Below are 18044 nucleotides of genomic sequence, written 5' to 3'. Positions count from 1 at the left end.
CAAGCTGCGCCAGGGGAAGTTTAGGTTGGATATTAGAAAAAACTTCTTCACCGAAAGGGCTGTCAGTCATTGGAACAGGCTGCCCAGGGAGGTGGTGGAGTCTCCATCCCTGGAGGTATTTAAAAGAAGGGTAGACGTGGTACTTGAGGATATGGTTTAGTGGTGGACTTGGCAGTGATAGGTTGGCGGTTGGACTCGATGATCTTAAGGGTCTTTTCCAACCTTAACGATTCTATGATTCTATTTCACACATTCAAACTCCTTTATGAGCAGAGTTCGGAGAGGCCATCTGTAAGAGAGCTCAGCAAAGCCATTGCTTTGCGTGCTGCGATTTTCCCCAACTCCCTAATACTCTCTACATATCATGACATTTTGTTTGACGTTCCTTACTTTTCTTTCACTTTCTCAAATGTAGACTTTTATGTTGAAAACCACATCGCTGTGAAGCTGACAAGGGCTCCTGAGCTTCCTTACCTGAGACTAATTGTGTCCATGTGTGTATGGGGAAGCACGTAAGGGAGGACTGGATATGCCTGACAGTCATCCTGCTTTCTTTTCACTCCTCTGACATTGCTGAGACCTTGCCTACACGTGTTCTTTTCCCTTCTGGAATGGACACACTACAGATACGGTCCTTAAGAGAGGCTTAGATGTTAAGTCTTTTTACTTCCCTGTGTATACATGCAAAATCGTTCTATTTATTTGTGCTGTGAAAGCACTTTGTACCTCTGCTAATTGTTTTTATCCCTCCCAAAGTTATCTTGTCAAAAACAGCATACTTCCCTTCTGCCTGAACTTGTGAAAAAGAGAGGAGGAGGAGAGCAAGCAAATCAAGATTCCTGCTGACTCGCATGGCAACAGTGCTCTCCTTCCAGCTGGAATTAATCAATTGTGTAGCTGTGTGAATCAATTTGTCTGCAGCATGCTGTCAACTTATTATTAAGAAAGTGAGAATGAGTGCTAGGTGATCTCTTGGAGCAAATGACTGAAAGGGTTAACTACAGCCTTGGTACTCATAGAAGGAAAATAATGGAAGAAATGTCTTCTTGATATGATGCAGTTGTGCCTGGGGATGCACTATTGGGCCAATTGACCACACTATGGAGTTCCTTGCAATCAGTGCCAGAATATTTTTCTCCACCTTCAAATGAAGAATTTTATGGCTTTAAGTGAATATTAGGAGAATATGTTGATTTAGGTCTCTCATCAGTTTAGGGTTAGATGTTAAGCTACACATTTGAGCAAAAAATACAAAAGCAAGGAGCACTGGGGCTGAAAGGGGACCCAAGGTTGTTGACGACGGTTGCGTCTGTACAAGGCAGCATTTTAATCTGTTACCTTTTCAAGCTGCAAAGGCTTGTAAGGAAATTGGGAGTTCAGTGAGATGAGGCAAATGGGCAGAACTGGTCACTGGAACCAAAACCATTTCTTGCTGTTCATGGGGTCCCTCTGCTCTTATGCAGACAACATGGTTTGGTGATGGTTGTCTTGGCACTTAGCTACCACGGTGAGAGGTGCCTTAGCAGCGCTATAGGAAAAGACATACGTATTATGAATGAACAGGTCATGGCATTTTGTTGTTTCATTTTGGGTTTGCTCAGTGCATGTACAAACGTGGCACTTTTTTTGTCTTCCCCCTCCAACTTTTCCTCTGTTTTGTAATTGATCATAGAGGAAAATAACACCTTACTTTGTACCTTAAATAGTTATGGTCCCCATCTATGTCTACAAGGAAGGTAAACATAATAAAGAAGGCAACATAGGCACTACAAAGACATAAATGACAGCTGAAGGAAGACTAGTAATTTTGGAGATTCATGTGGGAAAATGTTCTCGAGCTGCCGTTACCAGGACATTGCCATTCTTGATTCAAAGATATATTTTTTAGCGTGTACCAGAAGGTTTCCCACTTATCCCAAGATAGTACATTAAAACTCGTTTCATAACTGTCATTATTACCTCTGGAAGAAATTCTTAGAAGTCCTGTGGTTTAGGAATAGAAACTAGATGGATCTCCACAAAATCTCTTTGGAGGGGATGCTGACTATTCAAGGCTATTCAGGTGATTCAGACCTTTTGTTAATAATGGAAAAACCTGTTGCCTTAAACAATGAGAATGACACAGCAGAGGAAAATCAGCCTCTTACAGCATATAAAAAGCAATTAGAAAAACACCTCAATATTTTATACCACATGAAGTTATGAAGTGTACGGATTCTTTGTCCAACAGCTTATTGTGCCTCCTTTAAAATATAATAATAATTGTAATCAAGTGTTAGTGACATTAATGGTATAGAGGCATTTTTCATGTGTGTCAGTAATTCACCAGAGCTGGCAGAAAACCTTTTATCAATCACAATAAGTATAATATCATCAAAGGCTGGGTAATGAGAAATAAGAGGAACTTCAAGAAAAATTGGAGGCAACAAAAACTTGTTACTACTTCTCAGCTAAGAATATATAATTTTTGTTTTTAAAAAGGTGTTACTACCAGAAGGGGACTACAGATTGGCCTCTTTTTTTTCTCTTATGTAGATAAAGAAGGATGTTTTATGTTTAAGTACTAGAAATACAGCATTGTTCCATACCCTGACACTACAGGAGCTTGTTCAGCAGGTGCCAACCATGTAGCTTCGTAAATGGGGACACATAGGTGCCCTCTGACTTCATCAGTGGCTTATACCAATGCCTTCAAAAGAAAACCCCAGAGACTGGTGCAGACATCGTGCATTTGCACTGGCATCTTTTGCAGTCAATTAAAAATAATGTACTAGAAATGAATGTAAAATGTTATATGTCTCTACTAGGAGGTACTGCTTGCGTGTAGGATATAGGGCAGAGCTTATGCTGTAATATTCAGTGAAAAGACATGTGAACCCTTCAGATTTAAGCAGCCTAACAATTTGGTTAAGGCTCCTCCGCTAGCTTGTTGTTGAAAGTCTACGTGTTTTCCCCCATTTTGTTCATGTGTGATGCTATTGAAAGCTTTAGAAAACAGCACTGCTAACCAAAAGCAAAGCATAACATTGCAAAGAATAAAAGAACTGTTAAAGATACGGAGACTGTCAGACAAACAACCTGGCAGTGAATGTTTGCTGATATATAGGAAAAAGCCAAAAAGACCTCTGAAATTACTACTAAGAGAAATTCAATTGATTTTTTCTTTTTTTACTACAAGAGGTTAAAAGTCCAACAGGCATATGATTAAAAAGTGATGGACACGAAGCCCTCTAACACCTCACGGCTGGCATGTAGTGTATGAGATTAAATTTCAGTGGCGAAGAGCAGATAGAAAAATATTTAACTGTCCGTCCATTTTGATATCTGGTGGCTAAGGCTATCCTTCAGCAACTGAAAAAAGCAGATTGGTTATGATAGGTTGATGGCTTAGAAAAGTTAATCTAAGTGTATGATCTTTTTTTTCTGTTTCATCGGAGTGAGTCACAATAGTTGAGACTACGCTTGGTTTGCTTTAAACATGAAATACTTCGATGGCTTGCATTACACTGAGGTGCTAAACTGATTTATAGATTAGAGAACAAGATGCATTTTGGTACCAAATTGTATGAAATCAAGTGTTATCTTTACCCTCTCTAGGTTCCTGTTTCTGCTGTGCTAACTAAACCAGACTAGTTTGGAAGTTCAGTTCCTGGACTCCTTTCAGCTAATTTTTCTTTTGACAGCTGTGCATCTTCAGGAATTAATGAACATGCTTTGGCTGTATTCAAGAAGTTTATCTGTTTCTAGGACAGCGCATGAGAACATGCTGAAATTAAAATGCCCTTAAATTTTATTATTCCATAGTGGTTTAAATAAACCTGTAAGTTTAGCTTGTGCTTAAGCATTGTTTTGACTGTAAGTCCTTCCCTGAATTTTTAGTTTTAAGATTTGACTACTTAGAGCATGGTTATGTCAGAGCACCCCCAATTTCTTGGCTGACAGCGCTCTTCTAAATTGAGGAGGAACTTTTGTCTTTGCTGTGCAGGTGAGGAGCAAAGGGAGAGAATTCGTGGTGTGCCGCAAGGTGTGCAAGAGTACTGTGGCAGGCAGGGAGTGGAGCCTGGGTCCCCAAGCCCTTGACTACAGCAGTGTCACTAAGTTTTGAACTGTGAGCTGCCTTCTTGATTCATTTCTTTTCATGCAGCTACTTAGTCCCACTTGGACCAAAGAGTGAGAACTGACTTTTTTGGTATGAACATTTACTCCTCTACTCTGATTGAGGGCAGACAGAATGCGTACGGCGAGTACGAACAATTGCAGCCAGCACTCGCAGCTACTTCTTATCTCAGTGCTGGATAATCCTGAGCTATGGCTGACTAGTACTGCTTTTTCTTAAGCTTTATAAACCCCACTGAACTAAATGTCTGAGTTTCCTGGGCTAGCATTTCTTAGCCCAACTCTGAGCTAAACCATCCTTTTTCTCCAATTACAGGCCTTGGCATTGGTGGTTTTTATAAATCTTCTTTTTCAACAATTTTTTTCCCCATGGATAAGATTGGGATATTGAATGACTACCTTTCTGTTAGCTAATCTAATAACGCAATGATTTTCAGACTCTTAGGTACAAAATGAGAGAAAAGCCTCTTTAGACTTCCTGCCTAATAAGATTTACAGTGTTTTCTATTAACCACAGACATAGTTTCATTCGTAGCTCGGAGTATGTTCACTTCCCAGTCAGGCTTCCTAAATTAATGCCTGATTCTTTTTCCAGCAGTTTTTCATCTCTTTTAGTTGGCACCAGTCGCAGGCCACTCTTGTCACATTTTACCACCCCTACTGCAGTGCCGGCCAGCTGCTGCTCCCTGAGCTCATCCGTTAGTTCATCCCCACCTTTCTCTCCTTCATGCCTTTCCATTGCATCCTGCCTACATCTGCCGTCTCTTGGCAGTAGCGACTTTCAGAGCTCATCCTAGCCTTTTTTCATGGCCACTGGTATCTGAGAAACGAATGGCCTATTTTGTTCAGTTTACCTTGTTTAGATAAAAGCACCTTAGAAAAGGTAAGCTAGGTCCAGTAGTCTCTTGTTTCAGATAAGGCTCTGATTTGTTTGTGACTTTTAGGATATCAAATATTGAAATTATAGCTTTAGCAGCAACATTAAATTCTGTAACAGTCAACTTCTGTGTCCTGTGAGATTTACCTAGAAAAAAATACCAGGTGTGTAACCTTAATTTTCAATTATATAATCAAAATGACATAACTTGCTGATATGTATTTTAATATATAAATTTTCAGATATGAAAATGCATTTTTTAGACCAGATCCTAATTATATGAATAATAACCAACACACCTACTCCACTTTTCTTCATGTAGGTGGTTGTTAGAGTGCTCTCCAGCAGAAAGCCTATGGTTGATTTACTTCTATTTTATGTATTTCCTACTTCTTAAAATGAATGCTTTAGACTTTACCTCAGTTTATCTTACCTTACATCTATTTAACTGCATTGGCTTCAACAGAGTTAACCATAATCTTCATTTATGTAGGAGGTAAATTGTGCACATTTAGCTAATTCTCTAGGTGTCTGGGCTTGAAATGGAGTGTAATGGATCTTAGTCACTGCTGTGTTTTTATGCAAACTGTTAAAACAACACTTTATTTTCAGGATTTCCCAAAGCAATGGAAAATAAAGAAGGTCATGAGCATGCTTTTGGCTACAGAAATGCAAATCTAAAATATGCTGATTTCACAGCCCTGGGAGAAAGGAAGGAACTTTAATAGGATCAGGGAAACTCCAGAATATCAATGGCCAACAAACATATCCAGTTGTGACTCCTGACTAAGTATTTTCTTAATATTTTCTTAATTTCTTAATTTCTTTTTTATTTTTATTTCTGTTTTCCATATGAAGCCAGCGTAGGTTTAGCATGGTCCCTGCAAGTGCAGTTAGGAAGCAGCAGAGTGTAACTAAATAGGGAAGATAAACCAGAGCACTTTGTCACTCTCTTGTTTTAATACCAAACATAAAACAAACCTATAAGTAGTGCATAACATTCAGACAGAAAGATGTAAACTCAGGCTGACGATGAGTCAGCTGGGAGCGGACAGGTCGGGCTCAGAGGGCAGGCCGACGTCGGGAACGCTGTGCCGGGTGTCCCCCTGCAGGCTGCCTTTCAGGGAGAAGTAGGTGAGACCTGCTTTGGATGACTGGAAGAAGCCTCACGTGGACCAGCACTGGTCCTCGTGGGGGACCTTAACCGCCCCAAAAAGTGCTGGAGAGACAACAGAGCAGGGCACAAACAGTTCAGGAGGCTTCTGCAGTACGTTGGCGGCAGCTTCCGTACAGAGGTGATCGAGGCGCTGGTGAGAGGGCTCGATCTGCCTGGGCATGACATTTTAAACTAGGAAGAGCTGGTCAGGGATGTGAAGGTCGGGGGCAGCCTTGGGAAGATGGAGTTCAGGATTCAGATGAGAAAAACAGTAGCTTCACAACTCTGGATTTCAGGAGAGCAGTTTTTGACACGGTTTGCCATAACATTCTCATGACAAACTGATGAAGTACGGACTAGAGAACTGGACAGTGAGGTGGACTGGGATCTAGAATCTGACAATCTCCAGTTCATGCAACAAAGCTTCAGAAAGCCCAGTGGTCCTCTCTTCCCCCGCCTCTTGTTGGGTACCAATCACTGTCAAGGAAGAAATCTGGAAAAGGACTTGGGTATTATCCAGTTCACTCCTGCCCACTGCTGAGCTATTCACAGAAATTCTTCAGAGTTGCACGAGGAACTATAACTTCATGCAATATGATTATATTTGGATAAGGAAAAATAAGGAAACAGCTGCTAGCGAAATCTCTTGGTCCACGGGCCAGCCTGCTGGAAGACCCACTGGGTATAGTTATTGAAAATGACATAAAACAATATAGAAAGCATAACACAGTAATGAAATGAGAGGATATAATTTAAGTTTCGCTTAGCAGGGGCAGCAGCAGTGCCTTCAGACCCATGTTCTGCTTGCAAAAGCCACAAACTGTTTTCTACCTCTGCTTCCTGTGTGATACAGAGATTTACATACTGCTTTTTCCTTCTGAGAGGCGGCATCTCTCTGTGGCAGCGCAAGTTCAGACATAACCATACCTGCTTCCACTTCACCTCTGTCTTCAGACTGCTCTCCCCGGCTTTAACTCCCATTTGGTTTTAGGTGCTGCCTTCTTTCTTAGTTGGCAATGAATATTTTTATATTCTTCTATTTGTTTTGAAGAAGTCTAGGTGAGGTGTTTGCTATTCCAATCTCACGCTGTCTTATATTAGCGAACGCCCATCGTTCCCTGTTTACCAGCTTTTGTCTCTGCTGTACAAGCATTGTTGAATTGAGATAATCTTCTGGGGAAACTAGTCTGCCAAATGAGTAAATATGGGAGAGAGTAAGCAGTGAATCAGTTTTATGAAAAGCTCTGAGTCTGAGAAGATGGAAAAACTCCTAGTTCTTGCAGAGCTCTGATTGGATCTCTCCTCCCTTTTGCATTCAATACAAGCCAATATGTATTTGAAGTCCCTTTATAAAGTGTTATATTTAAGGAAAATCTTTGGGAAATTATCTCCTTTTCTGTAGACAACTTTTGTTAATGGCTATTTTGACCCAATAAAATCAGGTCCCTGCCAGAGACTTCCTGCTTTTCCAAAACAACTCAGTTGTCATCTATTTTATATCTATGAGATCTAGAAAAGCTATAATTTCTGCTCTTGTTTTAGGCTTAATGCTTTGTCTTTGTCTTCTCTGTCTTCCGTGGACATCTTTATGAGTATGTGTTACCCCAGACTCCTATCCCCTCCCGCTGTTTGTCTTCAGAAGATGACTGAGGAGTAAGAATGTGATGAAAACCATGAGGGACTGAATATCTCTCTCAGGCGAGGGACTGGTTCCCCCTATTCCCTGACTTACCCAGGCCACTCCAGTTAGAGCCACTCTTGTCATCCACTGCTTGGGTCATTTCTATGCGCTTTAGTTGGAGTTATTTGCATTCACCCTTCGCATCCTTCACTCCTCATCCTCCCACCCAGGCTTTCCAGCTTTGCCCTTCACTTCTGCTAGGTGCTCCTTTTTGTCAGGCTCTTTCCCCAATTTTGAGAACAGCCTTTCTCTCTCTTATCCCACAGTAAGCCCCAGCTCACTGCTGTCTTTCCTGTGTCTCCCACTAACCATTGCAAATGGATGTCCTTGAGTCTGTGGGATTTATAAGCATGTTCAGTGAAAAGATACCACTCAATCTGATCTCCCCCATGTTCCGGGAGCTTATCTGTCACTCCTTGCTAATGCGTTGTGCTCAACAACTTCAGTTTGATTGCAGAAAGGCACTGGTCTTTGCATGAGGAGGTCAGGATAGGAGTAATCCCCCTCTTCCCTGCCTAATTTGAACAACTTCTGCTCCAGCTTCCAGCGGTTACTTTTAGGAACGTGTTTCTCCACTAAATCAGAGTCCTTTATTGCTCTTCACTTCCTCTCCATAGAGATGGATACTTGCACACTAATCAAGTAATGTTTTCAATTCTTTTGATAAGCTAAAGAGATTAAGCTTTTGAAGACTGTCACTGAAAGATATTTTCTCCAACCTTCTGGTTTTTTTTTTTCTTTTTTTCTTTTTTTTTCTCTTTTCTGCCTCCCTGTTGTTCTGCATTCAAAAAGGGACGCTAGAATTGCATTCTGGTTTTAAGGTTGGTCTTACAAATGGTAAATACAAAAGTAATTTTTTTTTTCTTTCTGCTTTGTGCCTGTTTATGTGTTTCACAGATTTTTTAATGCAACTTGGCTTTATAAGCAAAATTTACTTATTTCCTGCAACTCTGCACATGCAGGAACATTGGAAGGGCCTTTCAGGGTTAGACTACAGACTCACTGGTCCAGGATCCTGACAGCACCCAGTGCTAGATCCTGGGGAATGGCATAAGAATAAAGTGAGCAGAGCAATTCATAGCAATTGCCATAGCAGTTCATGGCTCACCCAAGAAGTAGTGGTGTTGTATTTAACAGATCTCAGTGACTCTCAGCCCTTTTGTCCACTCAGGTTTTTTTTGAACCCAAGGAAACCTTTTACGTTCGTACCTTCGCTTGGCAAGCTTAGCTGTGGGTTGTGTGGCAAGGCATATCCTTTCTTTGTTTTCAGTGTACCACCTGCTACTTTTGTTTGAACTTCCTCTGCTGCTTCTGACAGAAGAGACCGTGAACAGTCATTCCCTGCTCACCTACTCCATGTCACTCATGATTTTATAGGTCTGTATCATAAGCCTCCTATACCAGTTTCAAAACTACCAATTTTCATGGCAGGTCTTCTGCTCTCTAAGAACAGGCTTTGTTGCTTGAAGAAACACAGATGTATTCATTTGTATGTGTTTGTAGCACAACAAGTGCTTTTTTGAATGAACCGAGCCCTCTGAGTGGTCTGCACAGCCCTTAACAGCTCCCCTGTCCTCTTTATTTATTATTATGTCTGTGCTTGCTAAGAAATAAAAAGGCTGTAATATTATTTCTGTGCAATATTTTCTTCATGAGCCTCTTTTAAAAACTCTGACATTCTGCCTTTTTTATACTTTTTCTCCCAGACAGGTTGACAGTAACCACAGCTCAGTAATCGTAATGTTACCTAATTAATTCCAGCTTGCAATCTTAGATACTTTAACAGGATTAGCCAAATAACAAATAACATCGATCTATTCACAATCATTTTGCGATGAGCTTTCCTACAGATCTTATAATGTAAAGGATTGCTATAACTAATACTTATTAAAACCTCTATTAATTTCTCTCTTTTAGGGAGGCAGATTAAGAAGTCTTTAATGTAGCTCCAAGGCTTCAGGTGAACTGAACCCACTGCTATGCTGTCGCTGCAGTTTTTTATTTTGCATGCATTCTTACCCATCTAAAATATCAAGGGTTCACTTTTACATGGTAAGAGCAGTTCTGCAACTGCTGACTTGTGTGGAGAGGATCAGTTACGAACTTCTTGTTGGGAAAAATGAAAAGCTAATCTTGTCTCTTTTGCCTGCATCATCCACTGGCACAAAGACAACCTCCCAAATGAGTAGCCTGTTCCATATGCTTGGTCTTCTAAGCCAACAGCATTGCATAAAAGGGTTTGCGTGGTGGTGTGTTTTTTAACATTGTGCTGGTGACAATTTGAAAGAAACCAATCTGCAAAGTATTTCATAGTCCTAAAAAGAGTCTTACAGTGAAAATCAGGTTACTTCAGTTCTGTATTCTACTACAATAACAAAAATCTGATTAAAAGACGAACAGAAGGAAATAACGGGTAATTGCTTGGCACTGGTCTGTTGGAAGTGTTCAGAGTGTAAGGTTGAGTGCACCTTCCCAAGAAATTACATAAGGAAATGAGAGAAGCTATCTGGAGAGATGCAGGTTTTTGCAGTCGTAAAGAGGTGTCATCCTAACCTAGTAATGTCAGCAATGTCAGGGCGGGGGGAGGGAGGGAAGAATGAATGTTAAAAAATACTTCCGGTATCTTTTCAGCTGCTCATAAAATTTAGTCAGAGCGAATGGTGGCCTTCTTTTCCCAGCTGCTTCTAATGGAATTATTTCTTCAATTTAGGATGTTATTTGTGTTTCTGAGGATTTTGTATTTCAAAACAGTGCAGTTAGGAACCATGTAGGAGCTGTATCTCTTCTCAGTCAGCCTTTTCAGAGGCAGCTGGGTAACTTAGTGCTTCCTGGGACACCTTCAGGACCTGCATTATCCAGAAGCACTGAAGGTGCACTTAAACAGACTGTTGACTCCAATACATGTGAGTAAGCGAATGGGGATGTTACCAAAGAATAATGCAGGTTCTGTGCTGTGTTTGCCTTTTGTTACGATCCTGATACAAATAGGACTAGGTGCCTTTAATTAGTACCTGTACAAAACCTGGAAGAAACGTGTGTAGAAACTCGGAACCATCCCTGCAATATTCTGAAAAACGTATGTGGAGCCTGACCATAGCTCACTGCAAAAGTGAAGAGAGAAGATGAGTAGCTGATATGTGGGTGAGTAGCTGATATCTGGGGGAGACAAAGGTTTACCAGTACTAGCAAGGAAGGTGAAACACAAGCTTGATTTGTAGAGCTGTTGTGAGTGAAACCACAAAGTTTAGTATTTCAACAGTCACTGTCAGAACCGTCATTACTTACAAACCTCACAGGATCTAAAGATTTTGTGTACTTTAGAAAACATCATTTAACCATAAGCTACATCAGCATTATGATTTTGCCCTGCTTTTTGTAGTTTTATTAAAAAAATGTGACTTCTTATAAGGAAGATGGGTGATGGGACTCGATACCATTACTATCCCAGGTAGTGACTTCTGTTAAGACTTTGAGAGGGTGATTTCCCTTCTGTGTACAAGAAAACAGCACATACATTTTTTAAATAATTTGAACAGTTGGAAAAACCAATTGGTCTGTTGATCCAAAGTCATACGCCAATTTGAGAGTGGGAGTAGACTTGTGTCTCTCTTGATACTCCATAGCGAAAATAGATGCTGTGAGAATTAAACTTATAGTTAACTATTGACAGTTTAAAATGTTTCCTACACAGGGTCACAGAGGGACTGTTTCCTCGGTGCAACGAAATGTGTATCGGTGTAATAACAGAGACTCAGACTTGCTCTCCCACTTTTCTCTTAGGTCCCTTACTTCTGCTTTACCAGGGGGAGGGGAAAAATAGAATACTTTTTGTATAAGCTCTTTGACTGAATTCCCATAAATTAGGGCTAAGAGTGAAAAATGAATTATTCTTTCTCCAACTTTTCTCAATCCTGTCACATACATATAAATTCATACTCTGGGAAATAGCACGCTCTTTATGCAAAGGCGCTCCTCTTTTGAAATAAAACCAATATATTTTTTAAACATTTCATAAGCAGCAGAGAATTTGATTACCTCATGCTCCTAAATTCAGCCGTTAATTATTTATTTGGAAGTGTTGGGTGGGCTACCACAATTAGCCTTGACATATTAAATAAATAGTTTTTTACAGTAATTGGTGGTTGATGCCATGCTGCTTAGAATAGGTTTCAATATTTCATTCCTGTCTTGGAGCTAGCTGTAATTTTTAATTTTGTAAAACACTTTAGGACACCGTAAGAAAAAAATAATCACATTACAAGTGAGAAGTGTTGAGTAAATTTCTTTTACAAAAATGCACCCGTTATAAATTTAGCCCTTAATTGGTAGCATTACAAAGTGCTGAGATGGAAAACAAACAGGAGGAAACCCAATAATCCGTAACGTCAGGAGCCTGCACCTGCAGCTCGGTCGTGGTCTGCTTGCCAGTTTGCATGCAGGCTGTTGAAGAGGTAGAAGCTTTCAGTAGTAAGACAAAATAATCTTCAGATACTCTGCGCCTGTGGTGGAAAGGTGTCCAGCTGAGGAAACAACAGGTAGGCAATGACCTTTCAGTTCTTGTTTACTTTTGCAGTCTCAGCCAAAGGGCTTTCCTGTGCTGTCGCTTCCAAGGCAGCAGGGCAAGTCATTGGTTCTCCAGGTTTCCGTTCTGCCAGGCTTCATGCTCTCCATGGGCAAGCTGGACTCTGCGTTTTATCCAGTCTGTTGTTTGCTTTCAGCTCTAGGCAGGCAACTTGGGCTTCTCACATCACAGTCAACTGGATGGAGGAAAAGTCCCAGCTCTGGCTGCACGGTGATACAGCTGGGCTGTGCAGGTATATAGATCTGGCTCTGTATCTTCTGGCTGACTGGAAGATGTCCAAGCTAAAGGACTCCTTCTCCTCTCGCTCTGGGCCTCCTCACAGAACAAGGGAGCGGCAGGATTTGGGTTTACATAGCAAGTCTACCCATCCAGGAGCTCATTTGGCATTCCTTATGCTGCCTCTCTCCTTCCATCACCATCCAGGTAGTCTGTACTTTGAAAGATGTACAAGGATGATAAAAAGGGCACTTTGAGAGTTTTACTGTATCTCAGGCTTTCATACCTCCAGCAGGGTAAGATGTTATCGATATATCTTTGTTGACATGTTTCTCGGGGAGCTTCAGCACTCTAGTTCTTCCTGTTTTCCCTGGGCCACATCAACTTCAGACACTCCTTCCTTTCAGTTTAGGCATGAGTTCATAACGTGATACAGTTGTCTTTTGTGGTGGGCCCTTCCAGTAGCAGGTTCCTCCCAGTCCTTTCATTCCATGTTTGGGTCCAAGTTTCAGACAATTCCTCCTGGCTTACTCACCAGTTTGAAGCGCAGTTTTGTCTTCTGAACAGAGATTGTGCTGAATTGAACCTCTGACCTGAGGTTCTCCAACCTTTCCATCTCCAGGGTGCTGCTGATTGTTCTCTGTGGATGTTACTCAGGCAACTGGCCACAAGCTTCTATAGTGGAAAATGCTGAGACTATAGTTAAAAGTCCAAGAACAATCATTTTTATACTGAGAGTCTGTAAGTTGTAGAGCGCTGATTATTATTATTATTTCTGCTCTTTTCTGCTTATAGGAAAATGCATTTCAAAGGCAGCTTTGAGGAAACCATACACTGTTACACAGCACTGGAGGTTTCATGGGTGCACATTTCCAAATGATGGACTTTGTGCAAGGTGATCAGTGTCTCAGTTCTTCACTACCATCCCTCAGTGGTTGGCATTAGGGCAGCATTTTTAGCCCTGTCTTCCTTTCCTTCCTAATTGGAATTCTGTTTCATTACCGTGTACCAGTACTTAAGGGGCAGCTACAAAGAAGATGGAGACTCCCTTTTTACACGGAGTCCCATGGAGAGGACAAGGGGGAATGGACACAAGTTGCTCTTGGGGAGATTCCGATTGGACACCAGAGGGAAATTTTTCACAGTGAGGACAGTCACCATTGGAATAATCTCCCCAGGGAAGTGGTTGCCTCTGCCACATTGGACACCTTCAAGAGTCGTCTGGACAGGGTGCTGGGCCACCTTGTCTAGGCTGTGCTCTTCCCAGAAAGGTTGGACTGGATGATCCCTGAGGTCCCTTCCAAACTGGGATTCTGTGATTCTGTGAAATATGTCATAATTTCTTTGTGAAAGCCATTGACCTTGCTGTTTAAATTTAGTATAACAATATTCTGAGAGTCTGAGAAGAGACATGGACTCTTTTCCCTTGTATCACTAGATTTCTTCTGCAGTGCCTTGTATAGCCAAAAGCATATTTTATAAAGAGCAGCCAGATTTTGAGGTGGTGGTTTGTGGATGGGTAGGGGGAACTGTATGATAAGAGTATCTAATATAATTATATACAATAGGACAACTGTGTAGATTCTCCTTGGAGGAGAAATGAACTTCTTGGCTTTCCAGAAGGCCTACAGTTTTCTTTTTTCATTGTTCTATAAGAAGTAAAACGTTTTGAAGGAGAAGATACGGTAACACGTGTGATGTGGGGAACTGTGACAGACTTTGCTGCTTATTCTGCACTTCTGTGGGGATAGTCTGACCTGGAAGGATTCCTCTTACTGCGAATCCCTGCTGCAGCAATGATCTGTGATGGTATTTCTGTAAGCGGTTGCTTAGTCAGTGGAGGAAACAAGAAGAATCTTGCTTTTGTTCCTCTTTAGAAGTTCCCAGTCAATTACTGTGGCCTCTTATATTGAGTAGTTTCTCTGCTGCCTTTCGGTACTAAACTGCCCTTTTCAAGGGGATGAACTTTTTACAAGATAAACTTGTGAACTGACTCTGACAGAATATACTGGCAGAGGTAGGCCTTTTTAGCCTTTTCCTGTTCCTTTAGGCATCTGTATAAATTCAGACAGTGGTTTTTTATGTCATAATTGGTTGCATTTTAACAGAAGTTTTAACTGAATCTTAATAACACTTTTATAGTGGTAAATACAGGCAATTATATACACAGGTCAGGAAACTAGTCGCCTGTACATTCAGCCTGTCCTTTCTGCCTAGTGCTCTGTGAATGTTTCCTTCCTAAATGGAATCAGTTATGTAAATACTTTGAATGTTCCCTCTGAATACTCTCCTATCTCTGCCCTAGCATTGGTAAAATACATAGTGCAAAGTACCTACCTAACAAACATCTACCACTTGTAGATAACATTGGTAACCCAGTGCCTCATTAAATAAAGTTGGTTTTGTCTACTCAAAATCCTGTGGTAGTAGTAATTACGGGCTATGGTGCGATGCTTAGCGTAAGTCTCAATCAAGGTGCCCCACATTTTGTCTGGTGTTACTATTATTGTAGAGCTCCCAGCCTTCTTGCTGTAGGCACAGCATGCAGTAACAGAGATGTAGTGAACCTGTCATTTAAACACCAAAAAAAGAGACTCTGGTTGTTTACAATGAAGAGAAGAGGGGAGATGACAAAGACGAGCATGATCTGCTCTTACTGCCGTGTGCTCGTGGCCTGGCACAGGCATTTGGGTGAGAAATCTCTGAGACTACTGCTGTGAACGGGGACAGCTGTCACTGCAAAGGTTTGCAAGACTGTTAGTTTTAATGCAAGAAGGAACAGAAAGATGAATGAATTTCGTGAAAAGCTGATATAATCTGTCTCCAGTGTCTCATATCTATTACCTTTCCACTTTTCTGTAACCACTTGAGAATGGATTTCCCAGTAGGCTAATTAAAATCCTCCTGTGACATCCCATTCTCTCAACAAACTCCAGTCTCCCTGTGCGATGATTTGATACTGTCACTGGGAGGGTAAGTTTGGATTGTACTGATGGGATGGTGTAAACATAGGCTTTGATGTTGGCCTGGTTTTGCTAGAATGTGACCGTATTCATTGGCTTTAAGAGCATGTCTGAGAGGAAAGTAATGTAAAAGTGATAGCAGCAAAATTTAATAGAGTTGGAAGAAAGAAAATGCTGTGCCTGGGACTACCTGAAGAGACAGACACGAACTAAAATGCAGCATATTAATGAGGACTGCAGCAATCTTCCTCATTCATCTCTGAACCAGGCCCTGCAAACTCCTGTGCAGTCTGGCTTTCTGCACATAACTCCATTAATTTAACTGAATTTTGGGGTATCCCCAGGTAGAAAGAATGATATATTCTTTTTCTTAATAAAATTATCAGTATTTTTTAATAGTGGGTAGTAGCATTTTGGGCTAAGGCAGGCAAAATTCTTACAGTAAATCATGGGATTTGCATGTTCAGTTAGTTCCTCCGGTGTGTTGCGTTTCCCTTAATGTGCTAAAAGTTAAGCTAGAGGTCACAAATAATAAAAAGAAGGAGGAATTTTTCTTTCTTCAGGTATGCTCTAATTGTCAGGCCTCCTGTATGTGGTAGAGGATTGGTCCTTTGGGGAGAGGAGAGGTCATTAATATGGTGGTGTAAGCTCTTTAAAATCTCTGGTTTAATTTTTAAGGCCTCATGACCTGGCGAGGTGTATTTGTGTGGCCGCCATATATGTTTGATGGGGAGGATTACCACAGTAAAACGGACAGCCTGAAAAATTGTGTAGGCTCTGCTTGTATTTCCAACATGTGTATGATAAACAGAAATGACATGCAGCTGGACCCCCCCAAAAAAAAATCACTCGAGGCTGCTCAATAGCATAGCCAATTTTTTTTTTCAGAATGGTATTACACATATTGAAATATGTTTTATGTGAAGAAAGCCTGATTTCCTGTAGGAATACACTGTTTTTTAGAGACTTAATCTCATGGATCACTTTTATGGTTTTCCATTTCTATCCCTTCTCCGTAGTCTAAACAATAAGTCTTGTTATCCACAGGCGGTTTGTGTTGCTTCCTCGGGGTCCCCATTCTAGGGATTGCTTTTTACGGGGTTTTATACTGCACTAAAAATGAAGATAAAATAAACTGTCCAGGTGGGGCTTTAAAGATATGGACTGTGGAGATGCACAATCTACACACGCTGTGAACCGTTTCTGATAGTCCCGCAGCGTTATAAGGGAAGTGCACTTTCTTTGTGCTTTTCTACCTTGGAAGCCGAGTACAACAGAAAACCCTTTTCTACCATCGTCATTGTTGCTTTCATTTTAAACAAATATAGGACTATAAGAAGGGTGCAGGTAAAGGGAGTCTGCCAGCACAGATTTAGGCCATAGGTAGGACCTCCCAATCCAGACCGCCAAGAAATCACTGTAATCCCTGTCATGGGTTGTTTCATCTTCACGGCTGCTGAAGTGGTACTAAAGGGATGTGTGTGAGAATAGTTTCTGTGATGGTTCACACAGAACTGCATGAAAACATCTCAGCATTTTCCTTCTGGGTCCTTGACTTGCTTGATAGTGATCTTAAGTCAGTCATTTAAAGATCGAAGTCTGCATATTGTCATTACTAAGGCTCCAAATGCCCAGCTCCGCTCTGACAATCTCTGTATGTACCTTTATGCTTTAAATGGAGGCTTGAAATGCCACCTTTTAAAATGCTTCCTGACTAATAAAAAATTAAAATCTCATGATTGTCATAAAATTGTATTCTCAGTTTCTCAGTAGTCAGTTTGCAAAAAAAGAGGGAGCCATGATGCACTCCAGCAGGATCCTGATTTAGGTTTTGGGGGACCAGGACCCTGAAGCAGACCACCTGTGTCCATCAGCCAGGACCAAATCAAGATGCACACCTGAAATTATGTGGCCCATAGGTCATAATTCACATTGTGGGTGCACAGAGAGCAAACCTGAGCCTTATGTTTTGCTAGAAACCTAAACTGTGTTACTCTTCAAAAGCCATTTAATTTACATTAGATCATTTCTTAATGTAAGCAAATGTCTCTTTGTACTAGTAGTATATTCTCATAAGTGCTAAAGATCTTGCTTTTGCTTGGCAGTGCATCAATGGTTTAAGTACAGTATGTTTCAAACAGGGATAATAGCACAAAATGTAGATTTTCTTAATTGCGTGTCAGGTCATACATTGAAAACCCTGAAATCTGTAGCCAACTATTGAAAGCTGTGTATGAAATAACATAGGTGCAGAGAGCTATAACTTAAAAGCCAAAGATGGTTTTATTTTCAAAAGGATATATAGGTTCTGTGACAATGTTAACATAAAGATGTTAAGATGTGCAGGGTGGGCAAGTTGCTCAAGGGAATATCTCATGGATTTTAATGCCTTTCAATAAACTATTCTCAGCTACATTCACAAATATTGAGCAGTAACTAATTAATAAAATGAT

The 18044-nt window shown here is 40.8% G+C and overlaps 1 protein-coding gene across 9 annotated transcripts in view; it reads left to right on the top strand.

Annotated features, from left to right (window-relative positions):
• TRAPPC9 (trafficking protein particle complex subunit 9) overlaps positions 1–18044 on the top strand; it is a 538181-nt gene that overhangs the window by 450701 nt on the left and 69436 nt on the right. The window contains exon 22 of one of the 9 annotated variants that reach the window (XM_075085903.1): positions 9002–9027. The exons of the other annotated variants lie outside the window; for them this stretch is intronic. Coding sequence (XP_074942004.1) covers positions 9002–9012 — 11 coding nt within the window. The 3' untranslated portion in view covers positions 9013–9027. Of the gene's footprint in view, positions 1–9001; positions 9028–18044 lie in introns of those variants that run through there. 9 annotated transcript variants of the gene reach the window in all.

This window comes from Phalacrocorax aristotelis, chromosome 2 (assembly GCF_949628215.1).
Source record: "Phalacrocorax aristotelis chromosome 2, bGulAri2.1, whole genome shotgun sequence".
NCBI classification, from domain to species: domain Eukaryota; kingdom Metazoa; phylum Chordata; class Aves; order Suliformes; family Phalacrocoracidae; genus Phalacrocorax; species Phalacrocorax aristotelis.
Note: the sequence above shows the minus strand (reverse complement) of the source record. Positions and strands in the feature narration are given on the sequence as shown.